The sequence below is a fragment of the Choloepus didactylus genome, chromosome 2 (genome assembly GCF_015220235.1).
Source record: "Choloepus didactylus isolate mChoDid1 chromosome 2, mChoDid1.pri, whole genome shotgun sequence".
NCBI classification, from domain to species: Eukaryota; Metazoa; Chordata; class Mammalia; order Pilosa; family Megalonychidae; genus Choloepus; species Choloepus didactylus.
In genome coordinates, this window is record NC_051308.1 from 83,876,824 (window position 1) to 83,892,972 (window position 16,149).

The following is a 16,149-nucleotide window of genomic DNA, read 5'->3' on the forward strand; positions in this document are numbered from 1 at the left end:
GAGCATGTGAGACACCACAAGAAAGGAGGAAAGATAAAGACTGGGACTGTGTAACTTGGTGAAATCTAGAGTATTCAACAATTGTGATAAAATGTACAAATATGTTGTTTTAAAAGGGAGAACAAGCAAATGTCAACCTTGCAAGGTGTTAAAAATGGGGAGGCATTGGGGGAGGGATGCAATCAGCATAAACTGGAGTCTGTAACTAATAGAATCATTGTATTACGCTTCCTTTAATGTAACAAAGGTGATATACCAAGGTAAATGCAGATAAGAGGAGCGGATAGGGGGGCATGTTAGACACTTGACATTGGTGGTACTGATTCTTTATTCTACTTTGATTTAAGGTTATTTTTCCTTTTGCTGCTTCCTAGCTGTCATTTTTTTTTTCCTCTTTCTTTTGCCTCTCTACCTTCTTTGACTCTCCCTCCTGCCTTGTGGAAGAAATGTAGATGCCCTTATATAGACAGTGGTGAAGGTGGTGAACACATAAATGTATGACCATGCAGAGAACCATTGATTATTTACTTGGGATGAAATGTATGGTGAGTGAACAAAACCATATTAAAAAAAAAATGGGTTGATGACAAAACCTTGAGGGCAATATACTGAGTGAAATAAGCCAGACACATAAGGACAATTATTGCAGGGTCTCACTGATAGGAATTAATTATAATATGTAAACTCATAGACATGAAATATAAGGTACCAAGATATAGGACGAGGCTTAAGAATGGGGAGTGGTTGCTTAGTATGAGCAGAATGTTCAACTAGGATGAACTTAAATGTTTAGAAATGAACAGGGGTGTTGGTAGCAAGATGTGAGAATAACTAACAGCGCTGAATGGTGTGTGAATGAGGTGGAAAGGGGAAGCTCAGAGTCATATATGTCACCAGAAGGAAAGCTGGAGGTCAAAAGATGGGAATGTATAAAACTGAATCCTATGGTGGGCAATGTCCATGACCAACTGTACAAATACTAGAAATCGCTTCCATGAACCAGAAGAAATGTATGACAATACAATTAGAAGTTAATAATAGAGGGGCATATAGGGAAGAACTATATACCTATCGCAAACTATGTACTACAGTTAGTAGTATTTCAACATTTTTTCGTAAACAGTAACAAATGTACTATATCAACACTACGAGTCAGCAATTGAGGGGGGTTGGTTAGGGATGGGGAGGATTAGTTTCCTTTTCTTTTTTCATCTTTCACTTTATTTCTTGTCTGGAGTAATGAAAAGTTTCAAAAATTGAACAAAAATTAAGTGTGATGGATGCACAGCTGTATGAGGGTACCCAGGGGCAAGTGATTGTACACTTTGGATCTTTGGATAATTGTATGGTATCTGAACAATCTCAATAAAAATGAAAAAAAAAAATGAGTGTAGGGTTGCTGTTTGAGGTGAAGGGAAATTTCTCATAATGGATGGTGGGAAAGAGCATTACAAAATTATAATGTGATTAATCCCACTAATGGAAGGCTAGGGACAGGGTGGAATGGGAAGATTTAGGCTGCATATATGTTTCTACAACTGAAAAAAAAGAAAAAAAAAAAGGACAGTCTAAATAGATGACAATTGAATGCCAAGGATGAACCTGAATGGGATTGGAGGATGGAGGACAGGAGGCTCAAAGGGACACAGTTGAGACATAAGGAAAAGGAAATATAGAATGTAAGCTTTGTATCATTGTTGAATCTCTTGAACTTCTTAGCTGCGCTTAATGGGATTGCATAAAAGAATGTTCTTGTTCATGGGAAGTGTATATGTGAATTATAGTGTATGTTCAAGGATGTGTGCAGCTTGTTCTCATATGTTCAGAAGACAGAGCAATAGATGACAGATGATAGCTAGGGAGGGAGGGAGGTAAAGAAATAGCGATGTGACAGCATGTTAAAGTTGGTGGATTGGGCTATCGGGGGAGGGGGGTCAGGGTATGATGGAATTCTGTGTATGGGGTTAGTATTGTTTTTGCAACTGTTCCTAGAACTTTGAATTTATTTCAAAATAAAAAAAAATAATGGATAGAGCAGCTAGTTAGACACTTTGAAACACAGTGTTTTGGCTTCTTATAAAGTTAAACAAACATATCATATGACTCAGCAATTCTACTCTAGATATATACTCAATAAAATAAAAACATCTATACAAAGACCTGTATGTGAATGTTCATAGCAGCTTTATTCATAATGGTCAAAATTTGGAATCAACCTAGGTGACCCCTTACATGGTGAATAGAAAAATATATTGTGCTATAACCATACAATTTATTATTACTCAGCAATAAATAGAAACAAACTTTTGATACTGGCAACAACATAGATGAATCTCTGAAGAATTATGCTAAGTGAACAAAGCCAGACATAAAACTTTCATACTATATGACTCCATTTATATGAAATTCTATTAAAAAGAAAATGAAATGGCAGGAGTCAGCAAGGAAGTAGAGAGATCAACCCCAAAGGAACCTGAGGATTTTTTTCAGGGTGATGGAAATGTTCCACATCATGATTGACATGGTGGTTACAAGACTGTATACATTTGTCAAAACTTATAGAATTATGCAATTAAAAACAGGCAAATTTTACTATACCTTAACCTGATCACCTATAAAAAACTGCAGAACAAATGCATTAAAGGGGACAACTGAGCTCAGAAAAAAGATGAGGACTTGAGACAATTGCTAAAGACAGAAAATTTCCAAGTTACATACTGAAAAAGATAAAGGGAAGTTTTTCAGCAACATGGGCAACCACTATATTTGTCAACTGTGAGCATGCATAAGCATACCTAAACCTACCTGAACCAAAATGTTTTTCTGGGGAATCCACCACTGAAGGAGTTGAACTGACTGTTGCTGCGGATAGCTGTATTTGCTTTGACTGAGCCTGAATGCTGTTAGGCTCAAACTGGCTCTGTTCTGTTGCCTGCTGTGACTGGATCAGAGAGATGTAGAACTCTTCCAATGATTTGGGCAGGGTGGAAGAATCCAAAGGAACCTTTAAGTTTTCTGGCTGCAGAATGAGAAAAATGGGGCAAAAGTATGAAAAGCATTACTATTTAGTATTACAAGGAGAATTAAGCCCTTTTTGCGTCCTTTTTTTATAATACAAAAGACAAATATTTTCCACATCAAAATAAATAAAATTCTTCATTTCTAAGAATCTAGATATTCACTAGAAAGAATATGTCCTTCTCTAATTTAATGATCATTAATTCAATTCAAGAAACATTTATCGAATACATGTGATTAGCAAATATGGAACTGAGTGCTGACATCCAAAGCTAAGGAAAAGCATCAGGAAATGAGAGAAATAATATTCATTGAGTGCCAGGTTATTTGCATGTGTTTCTTCATTTAAACATCAGAACAACAGTTCTGGGTATGTGTTATTATATCTTCTGTATTATGACTTGTTTCACTCACCATAATGCTCTTTACAGAGAGGGTAAAGAAATTACTCAACATCAATCAGTAAATGGCAGGGAAAGATCTGAACTCAGGTCAGCCTATGTTCTCTGTGCTCCACCAAATCACTTCCCAGTAAGATATTATCTCTATCCCTAAGCTGCTCACAGTCTTTGGTGAGGGAAAAGGTGAATGCGCACAGCTAGCCATGACAAGAAGGAAAGAAGGCACTAATGCATTCTGTAGTGGGAACAAAGTGCTAGGAGAACACAAAGAAGTCAAAGGAAAGCTCCTCAGAAGAAGTGACAAAATAGTATATTAAAATTTAGTGTTTGAGTGAAAAAGATGATCTTCCCAAAAAGAGACTGAACTTGGTCTAAAGTGATGTCAAAATTTTAACTACTAGGAGTCAGTGGTCTTTTATTTTTCCATATAGTCATTGCCAAAGAAGGCAGAGTCTATGGTAACTTAACAATATTTATCTTCTGTGATAATACCTAGCATTAATGTGACTAAAAATATGGCTCCATCAGGACCAGACTATAACAAACTGATCTAAGTGCCTTTAGGTCTGGGATTTGCCTAGAGCAATCTGAAACAAAAATTATACAAATAGCAAATTTAGGTTTGCATCTTTTTCAAGGCCATGTATAGTAGACATTTAATATCAGTTGATGCTCCTCAGTGGCAAAAATCTATAGCACCAGCAATGAACAATCTGGAAAGGAAATCAAGAAAACAATTCCATTTATAATAGCAACTAAAAGAATAAATAAACCAAGAATGTACAAATCATTACTGAAAGAAATTAAAGAAAACCTAAATAAATAGAAATATATTTAATGCTACTGAGTTGAAAGACATAATATAGTCAAGATGTCAATACTACCCAAAGTAATCTACAGATTTAATGTAATCCCCATCAAAAATTCCAACAGCCTTCTTCATAGAAATAGAAAAGCTAGTCATCAAATTCATATGGAAGGGCAAAGGACCTCAAAGAGCCAAACTCATCTTGAAAAAGATGAAAAAAGTTGGAGGATTCACACTCCCAGACTTCAAAACTTATTACAGAGCCACAGTAATAAAAACAGCATGGTACTGGCACAAGGACAGATATGCACACCAATGGAACAGAATTGAGAGCACAGAAATAAAATCTAAAAAAAATCCCTTACATCTATGGCCAAATGATATTTGATGAGGGAGCCAAATCCATTCAATGAAAAAAAAAAAAACCATTCAACAAATGGTGCTGGGAAAACTAGATATCCACATGCAAAAGAATGAAAGTGGACCCCTAGACCTCATATCATATACAAAAATTAAATCAAAATGGATCAACAATCTAAATATAAGGATGTAAACTATAAAACTCTTAGAAGAAAACATAGAGAAATATCTCCAGGACTTTAATTAGGCAATGGATTCTTAGGCTTTACACCAAAAAGCAGAAGTAACAAAAGACAGTTAAATTAGACTTCATCAAAATTGAAAACTTTTGTGCATCGAAGAATATTATCAAGAAACTAAAAAGACAATCAACAGAATGATAGAAAATATTTGGAAACTATGAATCTGATAAGGGTTTAACACCCAGATTTTAAAGAACTCCTACATTCAACAACAAAAAGACAAACAATCCAATTTTAAAATGGGCACAGAACTTGAACAGACATGTACAAATGGCCAATAAGCACATGAAAAAATGCTCAACATCATTATCCTTTAGGGAAATGCAACTCAAAACCATGAGATACTACCTCACATTTACTAGGATAGCTATTACTAAAAAAATGGAAAATAACAAATGCTGATGAGGATGTGGAGAATTAGGAACCCTATTCATTGTTGGCAGGAATGTAAAATCGTGCAACTGCTGTGGAAAACAGTTTGGAATTTCCTCAAAAAGTTAAACTTACAATTACCATATGACCTGACAAGTCCACTTCTAGGTATATACCCCCAAAGAATTGAAAGCAGAGACTCGGACAGATATTATACACCATCCATAGCAACATTATTCACAATAGCCAAACATTCATAGCAATATTACTCACAATAGCCAAAAGGTGGAAGCAACCCAAATGTTCATCAGCAGATAAATGGATAAACAACATGTAGTATGTACATATAATGAAATATTTCTCAGACTTAAAAAGGAATGAAGTTATGATACATGTCACTAAAAGGTGAACCTTGAAGACATTTTGAGCAAAATAAGTTGGACATAAAAGGACAGATATTATATGATTCCAATTATATAAAGAACTAAAATACGCAAATTCATAGAGACAGAAAGTGGAGTCCAGTTTACCAGGGGCAGAGGGAATGGAGAGTTAATGCATAATGGGTGTAGGCTTTCTGTTTGGGATGATGAGAAAGTTCTGGTAATGGATGATGGTGATGGTAGCACAACACTGTGAATGTTACTAATCCAACTTTATGGTATGCCTGAGTGTGGCTGATATGGGAAAGTTTATGTCGTGTATGTGTTTCTACAATTTTAAAAAAAGAACTAAAGAGATAATGACAATTAAATGCAATACATGATTCTGGACTAGATCTATGGAAGAGAAAAGGCCCAAAAGGATTTTTTGGGACATATGAAAAAACTGGAAAATAGATGAAAGCTTTATTATCAATGTTAAAGTTCTTGTATTTGATAATTGTACTTAAGGTATATAAGTATATGTAAGCATATATCCTAAGAACTCTTGTTCTTAGGATATATACATGGAAGTATTATGTGTTCAAAGAACATGATGTATAAAACCTTCTCTCAAATGTTTAGAATATTGATAAATGAATATATAGACAGATACAGTGATACAGAAAATGTGGCAAAATGTTAGAATTAAGTAAATCTGGGTTTCAAGGGGGTATTATTGGAGCTCTCTGTATGAGTTTTGTATTATTTTTGCAACTGTCCTGTAAGTCTGAAATTATTGCAAAATAAAAATTTAAAAATCTATAACAGTCCTTTTTCAAAGATAGTGAGCATGAATGTGGTTTATGTAATTTATATAATACACAAATGGCTGTGTGTGTAACTTTTTTCTTGGCAGAAAAAATGAATCTCTAAAACTTTGGATAACTATACTGCCATGTACTATGATACTTAAGGAAACCAAACACCTGGATTCAAATTTTTGCTTAGTTTATGCAACTCGCATGTTATGCTTTCGTTACACTTTTATTTTCACTTAAGAGGCCAACCATCAGTGAGTTCTTCCAATAAGTTGCAATGATAATTAAGTAAATAAATATTTATTAATACCACAAATTTTTATAGCTGAAAAGATCACCAGCTCAACGTAGATGGGCAAACTGAGGCACCTACAAAGGTAACTTGTTCAAACTTGCAAATTTAGTCAGTGATAAGGAGTAGGCCCCAGATTATAGAACTCCCTAGACCAGGTCTTTTTACACTATGTTCTGCTGCCTATTTTCAGTTGTTAAATAACAATCAAAATCACAAACCTTTTTTTTTTTTGAACTGTTTCTTTTTACTTTCCTGTTTTGAGGAAAGATGCATTGTTAAAATACATATTTAAGATGCATTCTGATAGCTTTTCACACTGAAAAAAGAACACAAGTGAATGCCTTCTAAATTTGTATGACATTTTGAAAGTATATTGCCTGTAGCTAATGTAAGCACTTAATTGAAAAACAGGAGTTTTCCCCTCCAAACAGTAGTCTAGCACTTGCTAGTCAAACTTTGGGTCCCACAGCAGCAGCGGCAGCACCTGAGAACCTGTTATTCATGAAGAACCTTGGTCTGCATCTTACAGCCATGGAATCAGAATTTTCATTTGAACAGGTGATTTGTATGGACACTAGAGTATGAAAAGCATGGCTCTACCAGATATACCACTCTGTAGTCATCAATGACTGAGCACCTCTTAGTTGTTTGCAAAAGTACTTTTATGGAAATGAAGATTAGTAGCAGATCTTCAAGAAACATATGCATGATTTTTGAAACATGAAACACATGCCATCATAAGCATTTCTCAAAACCACAATGAGAAACCATTTCACATCCATTAAAATGGCTATAATAAAAAAAAATTTACATTCACATATAAGTGTTGGCAATTATGTGGAGAAATTGGAAGTAAAAACTATTGAATTATATACTTTAAAAAGATGAATTATACTGTATGTGAATTATATCTCAGTAAAGTTATTTAAAAACAAAACTACATGGGAAACAAAATATAAAAGTCTATCTTATTCTAAAACTGAATCTGTGCTCTTAAGTAGACTTCATTTCTGAACAGTCTGTTCAATGTAATATAGTATGGTTTCATCATTTCTGACATACAAAGTAACCATATTCTGCAGGAACTGTATCACTCAGAGGGTTCAATGGCCCCAAATCTGCTTTACAAAAAGCCGCCTTGATTTGTGCAGTTTATTTTCAATGTAACACAAAAAATTAAAGAGGCCTGGTAGCCATATTTCATGATTTACACAAACTGTCCTGTTTTCAGGATGCTCACAATATATTTGAGCAAAACAAAACATAAGGGTTTTGTGCCAGGGTTGGTAATGCTTTCTGCCAAAGCAACATGAAAGAAGAAAACTGGGCTAGATGATAGCTCAGATACCTAGCTTAAATGTTATGGCTGAGTAAGTTAGAGGAAAATACCTATTTTCTCAATCCCTAATATAGAGGTTTAATTAATCTTTTAATTCTAGGGTCAGGATTTTCTTCTGAAGAGATGGACAACTACATTAAGTTAACTGAAATCAAATGACATTTTGTGTACATGTATTCTACCAACTTCTAAGAGAGGGGTCATTAACAGAATTTTACTTTCAAAAAATTAAAGAACTTCCTCATAGAAACTGGTCACAATAACATTCATTGGATAATTACCTTTTGAATCTTGGTCGTGCCATTATTTTTTTCCTGAGCACACACTCCTTCTGGTTTTTGAACTTCTACTTTCATTCCATTCACAAAGCCTGAAGGCTTCCATGAATCATCCCATGTATCTTTGGGTGTAGAAAAACACCAATTCTACAGAGAAAAAAATGAAATAATAGACCGAGATACAGCGTCACATGATCTAAACAGAAGAAAATTTGGAGAAGGTAAAGGCAAAGGGGCAATACATATAAAACAAGAAAAGATACGTTAGCTTTCTACATTAGTGCAACCTTTCCTCGTTTTATTGGTTCATACCCAAGCTTAAATCCCTGTGAGCATCTGGAGCGCATCAAAATGCGATGGCATTTTAACACAGTTTTTATGGCTAAATGATTTTTCATGATAATCTAGTATTTAAAGGGCACAAATACTAAGGAGCAACTTAATTGCAGGTGTTTCTTCTTTGATATAACTAGTGGAAAATAAATTTAAAATATAAATTTAGGTCTAATAATAGCAAAAATTCTCAATGCAGTGATCCAGACATTATTTTTGAAAGCTAATGCAAAAAATAAAAAAACTAATGTTAATGAAAATAAAGTTTATTTATTCATTTATATAGATACCTGGGCACTTGACTGGGAGCCAATGATAACACAAAACCATGACTGAAAGGGCTCCTGGGCACAGAAAACCCATGATTTATTCCCCACTACTCTATCCTTTTGCCCCCTCCCTAGCATTATTATTTTCCATTAAAAAAACATGTCATGAATTCTTCTGCATTTTGGTCTGATACATCCTTTTGAATTCCACGATTCATAGTTTTCTTGAGGTTTGGGCAATTATAAATAAATTTCCTACTTTCAGTAATGATTTATTTTGTTTAACCAAAGATCTAACCTTCTGTGGCATTTCTTTACATGATGGATACTGTTTCTTTCCACCAGAGCTGGAGGTAAATAAACAGGCAGAATCTCCACCTTTTCCCATTTTAGCCCGTGGAGGTAACCAATTCTCATCCCAGATGTCATCACCTATGGTCACCGATTCCAGGCATGGCATTCCAATGGGGATCTCATCCTAGGATGTATCAGAAGACAAAGAAAAACTGTAATTTATAGTTCCTATATGACTACACTTTAAAATTCAGGTCTACTTTTTTTTTTTTTGACTTACAAGTAAAGATGATAGTTTGAATATATAACTTATTATTCTCTCCTTCTGAAACACCACTTGAATAACAAAAAAAGAGATTTTCTTTTTAGGTATAAACTCATGCATTCAAAGAGAACAGAAGAGAAAACACCATCTCTACACCTGGACACAGGAAAACAGAGACAAGTGGTAAATGATTTAGCAGTCCTGAAAAAGTGGATCTATATGGTGGTAAAATACTTACATTCTACTCAAAGTAGTAAAATACTGATTAAGTTCACTGTGAAAAATCAATGAAATATATTGCAATCCCTATAGTAGCCATTAAAAAAACCTTACAAATATAATAAAAAATACAATAGCTAAATTTAAATAGAATAGGAAAAAATGTTCAAGTGGTCTAAAAGAAGGCAGGAAAGGGGAAAAAAGGAAAGAAACACAGAAGGAACAAACAAAAAAGTAATACAATGGTAGCCCTAAAATAAAAACATATCAATAATTACATTAAATGTAAATGAAGCTAAACATACTAATTTTAATTAAGATTGTCAAAATGGGTTTTAAAAAATGAATGAACTATGTGCTGTCTCAAGAAACTCACTTCAAGTCTAATGATACCTGGTAGGGTAAAAGAAAAAGGATATATCAAGGATAAACCAAACAGATATACCAAGCAAACACTGAAGAAAGCTTTAGTGGGATAGCAAATAATGTAGAATTCAGAGCAAGGAAAGTAGTCAGGGATAAAGACATCTCATAATGATAAAATAATTCGCCAAAACCCCGCTATAACCATCTTAAATGTCTAGCACCTAACAATAGAAACTCAAAATTCATTTTTTAAAAAAACCTGACAGAGCAGAAAGGAGAAATGGACAAAAATCCAAGATTATGGTTGGAGGCTTCCAGACTCTTCTCGATAACACTCAGAACTAATCAACAGCAAGGATATATAAAAACTAAACAACAGCGTCAATATAAGAATATAAGATTCAGTAATAGAACTAATACACAGCAAGGATTCAGAAGAACTAAACACTACCATCAACCAACTAGATCTGACATTTATAAAACACTCGACTCCACCAAACAACAGTAGAATACACATTGTTTTCAAGCGCAATTGGTAAATTTGTCAAGACAGATGATATCCTGTGTCAACAACAGAAACCTTAACAAATTTATTAAAGAACTGAAATCATACAAAGTATGTTCTCAGACTATAACAGAATTAAACTGGAAATCAATTACAAAAAGAAAAGAGGAAAATCTCCAAACACTTAGAGTTTAAACAATACACTTCTAAATAATCCATGGGTCAATGATTATGTCTCAAAAGAAATCAGAAAATATCTTGAACTAAATAAAAAAGAAAAACAATATATTCAAATTTGTGAGATGCAGCTAAAGTGGTACTTAAAGGGTTATAGCACGAGATGCTTATAGAAAAAACTTCTCTCATCAATAATCTAAGTTTCCACCTTAAAAAAAAAAAAAATCCAAAGAAAGCAAAAGGAAGTTTTCTGTTTCGAAAACAGAAAAATAACAGATAAAATCAATGACATCCAAAGATGATTCTTTAGAAGAAATTAATAACCTTTAGTAAGACTAACAAAAAAGAGAGAAGATACAAATTGCTAATATCAGGAATGAAAGAGAGGATTATTGCTGAAGATCCTGCAGACATTAAAAGGGTGATAAGGGAATACTACTAACAACTCTATGCACACATTTGACAAGTTAGATAAAATGAACCAATTCCTCAAAAACCACAAACTACAAAAAGTAACCCTAAATGAAACAGACAACTTGAATAATCGTCTACATATTAAAGAAATTGTTTTTATAGTTTAAATTCTTATTAAAAAGAAACCACTGATGTTTCACTTAAGTATTCTACTAAACACTTAAAGAATTAACCCAATTTTACATAATCTTTTCCAGAAGACAGAAGAGAAGGGAATACCTCCAACATATTTTATGAGGCTAGGATTACCCTGATAACAAAATTAGACAAAGATGGTACAAAAAAGAAAACTACAGACCAATATCTCTCAAGAATATGTAAAAAAAATTCTCAACAAAACATTAGCAAACTAAATCCAACAATATATAAAAATAATTATACACCATGATCAAGTGGCATTTATTCTAGATATGCAAGGCTGGTTCAATGTTTTAAAATCAAACAATGTAATCCACCATATTAATAAGCTAAAGAAGAAAAAACATGTCATATCAATTGATGGAAAAGCATTTGTCAAAACTCAATACCCATTTGTGACAAAAAAGGGGGAACTTGCTTAACTTGATAAAGAGCATCCACCAAAAAACATTATAGCTAACATCATACTTAATAATAAGAAAACAGAAGCTTTTCCCCTGACATCAGGAACAAGGCAAATTTGTTGTTCTCACCATTCTTATTCGACATGGTGCTGGAAGTTCAGTGCAATAAAGGCAAGAAATAGAAATAGAAGACAGAGATCAGAAAGGAAGAAATAAAATTATTTACATGGTAAATCCCAAGGAGTCTATGAAAAGACTCTTAAGTAAGTTCAGCAAGGTCAAAGGATACAAATTGGGACATAAAAATCAACTGCATTTCTACATGCTAACAATGAGCATGTGGAAACCAAAATTAAAAACAACACTACTTACAATCACTCCAAATAGTATGAGATACTTAGATATACAGTTAACAAAAGATGTACAGGACCTGTATGATGAAAATTACAACATGCTAATAAGTTATCAGAGAACTAAATAAATGGAGGGGAATACTATGTTCATGAATTGGAAGATTCAACATATTAAAGATGTCAGTTCTCCCCAACTGATCAATAAGTTTAACACAGTTCCTATCAATATCCCAGGAAGGTTTTTTGCAGACACAGACAAATGTATTCTAAAATTTATACAGAAAGGCAGGCACAGGAAAGAATGAAGTGGGAGGAATCATTCTAGCCAATAGTAAGGCCTATTATATAGCTACAGTAATCACGACAGTGTGATATTGATGAAGGGATAAGCACATAGATAGTGGACCAGCATAGAATCTAGAAATAGACCCACACGAATATGGCCAATTGATTTTCAGTAAGGCTGCAAAGGCTATTCAACAGATCATCTTTTCAACAAATGACGCTGGAGCAATTGGACATCTATATGCAACAAAATGAACACTGACCTAAACTTCATACCATGTACTAAAGTTAACTCAAAATGATTACAGATCTAAATGTAAAATGTAAATCTATAAAACTTTTAGAAGAAAAAATAATACTAGGTTAGGCAAAGAATTCTTAGCTATGACACTGAACACATAAAATTTGAAAATGATAAATTGGATTATTCAAAGTTAAAAACTTTTGCTAAATGAAAGGCACTGTTAAGAGAATGAAAGGTTATAAGCTACAACTGGGAGACTACATATATATATAAATTGCATACCTGACAAAGGACAAGTATCCAAAACATATAAAGAACTCATGAAACTCAACAGTAAGAAAACAACGCAATCAAAAAACTGGCAAAAGATTTGACACGTCATCAAAGACAATAAATGGGTGTCAAGTAAGCACATGAAAAGATGTTCCTCATCATTAGTTATTAGGGAAATGCAAACTAAAACCATGCTGTGTTATTACTATACATCTATTTTGAATGGCTAAAATAAAAATGTCTGATAATATCATGGTGAGGGTATATAGCAACTGGACCCCTAAGACACTGCTGGTGGAAATACAAAATGGTAAAGCCACTCTAGAAAACAGTTTGACATACACTTACCATATGACCTGGCAATTCCATTCCTGAACATTTACCCCAGATTCCATTCACACCAAAACCTGTATATGAACATTTATAGCATCTTTATTCATAATTACCAAAAACTGGAAACAAACCAAGTGTCCTTCAGTGGTTGAATAGACATATAAACTGTGGTGCAGCTATAGCATCAAAAGGAATGAACTATTGGATACATGCAAAATCTTGGATGAATCTCAAAAGGTATTATACTAAATGTAAGAAGTTGGTCTTGAAGGTTACATACTGTATGATTCCATTTATATGGCATTCCTGAAAAAATAAAACGATAGCGATAGAGAACAGATCAATGGTTGCTAGGGGTTAGGAATATGGAGAGACTGAGAGACTGTTATTAGAAAGGGGTAGCATAAAAGAATTTTTCAGGTGATAAAACTGTTCTATATCCTGATTGTGGTGGTGATTACACATATCTATATATGTGTTAAAATTTATAGAGCATCTGCCAAAAGAAAGTCGATTTTACTGTATGTTAATTTTAAGTGAAAAAAATTAACACTAGAGAAAATAAAGGTTATACAGGAAAGGAAAAGTTATCACAGTATACTAGTTGGCTCGGCTGTGAATAGCATTTACATAATTATAATAATGTAAATACCAAACGGCAATTTAATTGAAACTATATTAGGAAGATGGTGTGGACAGGGACAAAAAGGGTATGTGGATGTGTGTGGATGTGTGTGTGTGTGTGTGTGTGTGTGTGTGTGTGTGAAGGGATGAAAGAAAACTAAACCCTCATCTTTCTCATAGGGGAAGTCCATAGACACCTAAAACTGTAAAATCAGGAAGTAAACATAAGCATATTATTTAATAAAAGAAACAGAAGTATTTCAAAAGACACAGCTAAAGGAGATGAAGATAATTTCTCTGGGAAATAGAAAATGTAAGAGGAGGGGTGGTGGGGCCTGCAAGCTATGTATACATAAAATCTTGATTAAAATAAACGCAATATGTTTTCCAAAAAAGTTGTAGGCATTTTTCCTGATGGATTTTCCTAATATTGTTTCTTAACACTAGTTTCTAATTACTGTATAATTCTTGAAGACTGTTCAAAGCTTTGGAATAGTAAGTGATAAATCAAGCCAGACAATGCCTTTTCTTTTTTGAGATCAAGGCTATGTTGCTACAACTTTGGTCTTTGTGACCGTTGAGAAAATTTGTAATTCATTTGTGTGAGATGCTCTGAAGATAATGTAAGCAGTAGAGTTTAAAGAGGTATTTTATTCCAGTCCCCTTAATTTACGAATTAACTACATTGTTCCCTTTCGAAAAACTATCCTTCCTTCTCTACCTCATTTTCTTCCTTCAGATCCTCTGGTTCTGGGTTGGACCACGTTGGAGCTTCGTCACAGGTCTTTTCTTGGGTTTTCAAGGAAGTGAATACAGAATCCTTTATTAGCTTCTTTGACTCAGATTTAAGGTGACTTAGGGTCTTTTCTTCATTAATATGTTGCTAGTAGATATGAAAGAAAAATTATTTTATTTTCTATATGAATGCTGTTTCAAAAATCTATACTCCTTTAAACTTGGGGGTGGGTTGGGATTTTTTCACTATGGTTCATACAAATGCTACATTATTTTCTAACTTTTATGCATGACCCTGGGTCTTCCTGCTTTGCTTGACTAGTTCAGGACAACATTTATTAAGCACATATTATAAAATGTCTACTGGGCAGCTCTGTGGATACAAAGATGAATGCAACAGGTCCCAGCTCTAAAGGAACTGAAAAATAGTGGAAAGACACATAATCAGATAATCCCAATACAATCATCAGTGAGGAGTTATCACAGAGATACAACCAAAATATTATTGAGGAAGGAGGGTGTCTGAGAAGATATAATGAAGGAGATAACAAATATGGTTAGAATGCTTAAAGGATGAGTAGGAATTAGCAAATGATTGGATGTACAGAGATAGGAAGTTAGGTGTGTGTGTGTGTGTGTGTGTGTGTGTGTGTACCATATGGAAGCCTTGATAAGTAAAAATATAGAATGGGGTAGGATAATGGAGTCTAAAGCCTTATATTTTTTGCAGAAAAGAGAGCCTTATTTCATTTCCAGGACTGAACCATGATTTGAAAGACAATTAAAAGAATTATGGCAGAACATTCTAAATATTTTTAAAGTTGAATTCAATTTGCTATTTAAGAAATAGGGAATTATAATTCTTCTAATCTAGTACTAAAATCTAATAAAAATTCATGTTTTAGAAATTTTTATTGGCTAAGCAAGCCTAATTAATTTTAATGTAAACTAGAAACCTAAAATTCTTATATTGCTTTGAACACACAGCAAACATTCATACATATTTTTCAAAGCAGTTAGTCTCCCTGTAGTCAAAATGGCATTCCTTTTTTATCTTTCTAATCATCAGTACTACAGAAGATCATTGCTATAATTTTATTTTAAAAGTCAGATACATAAAACATACTTAAAAGAATATCTTCATATTTTATTCAAAGAAAATAAAAGGCCTTGTTGTGTCCAAAAACATTTTTGGCCCTCAAATTAAACATGCCCTATAATCTTAGCCCAGTAATTGCTGTCATGAGAAATATAAGACTCAGAGGACATGTTTATTTATTTGTTCATTTGTTCAAGAAACATTTAAGTTCTTACTATCTGCCTCAGTTTCCTCATCATTAAATGGGGATAGGGAAGTATGAGCTTGGTAAAACTATCAAGAGAATTAAATTAGGTAACACATGTGAGTGCTTAGAACAGTGCCTGCTATATCATAAGAGTTCAATAAGTGTTATTATTATTTATTATTATTACTGTGGGCTGGAGTTGCCAAAAGGTTTATAGAGAAAGGAGGAAATGAGAGCATTTGAAGAAGAACCTGAGTAGAATAGATAGAAGAAGGA

At 33.6% G+C, this 16,149-nt stretch overlaps 1 protein-coding gene across 4 annotated transcripts in view; it reads right to left on the minus strand.

The window, feature by feature from the left end:
* TDRD5 (tudor domain containing 5) overlaps nucleotides 1–16,149 on the minus strand; it is a 122,524-nt gene that overhangs the window by 19,656 nt on the left and 86,719 nt on the right. For all 4 annotated transcript variants that reach the window (XM_037812807.1, XM_037812803.1, XM_037812799.1 and 1 more), the window contains 4 exons: nucleotides 14,574–14,735; nucleotides 9,197–9,376; nucleotides 8,300–8,443; nucleotides 2,806–3,019 (listed from right to left, as the gene is read on the minus strand). In XM_037812807.1, coding sequence (XP_037668735.1) covers nucleotides 2,806–3,019; nucleotides 8,300–8,443; nucleotides 9,197–9,376; nucleotides 14,574–14,735 — 700 coding nt within the window. The remainder of the gene's footprint in view (nucleotides 1–2,805; nucleotides 3,020–8,299; nucleotides 8,444–9,196; nucleotides 9,377–14,573; nucleotides 14,736–16,149) is intronic.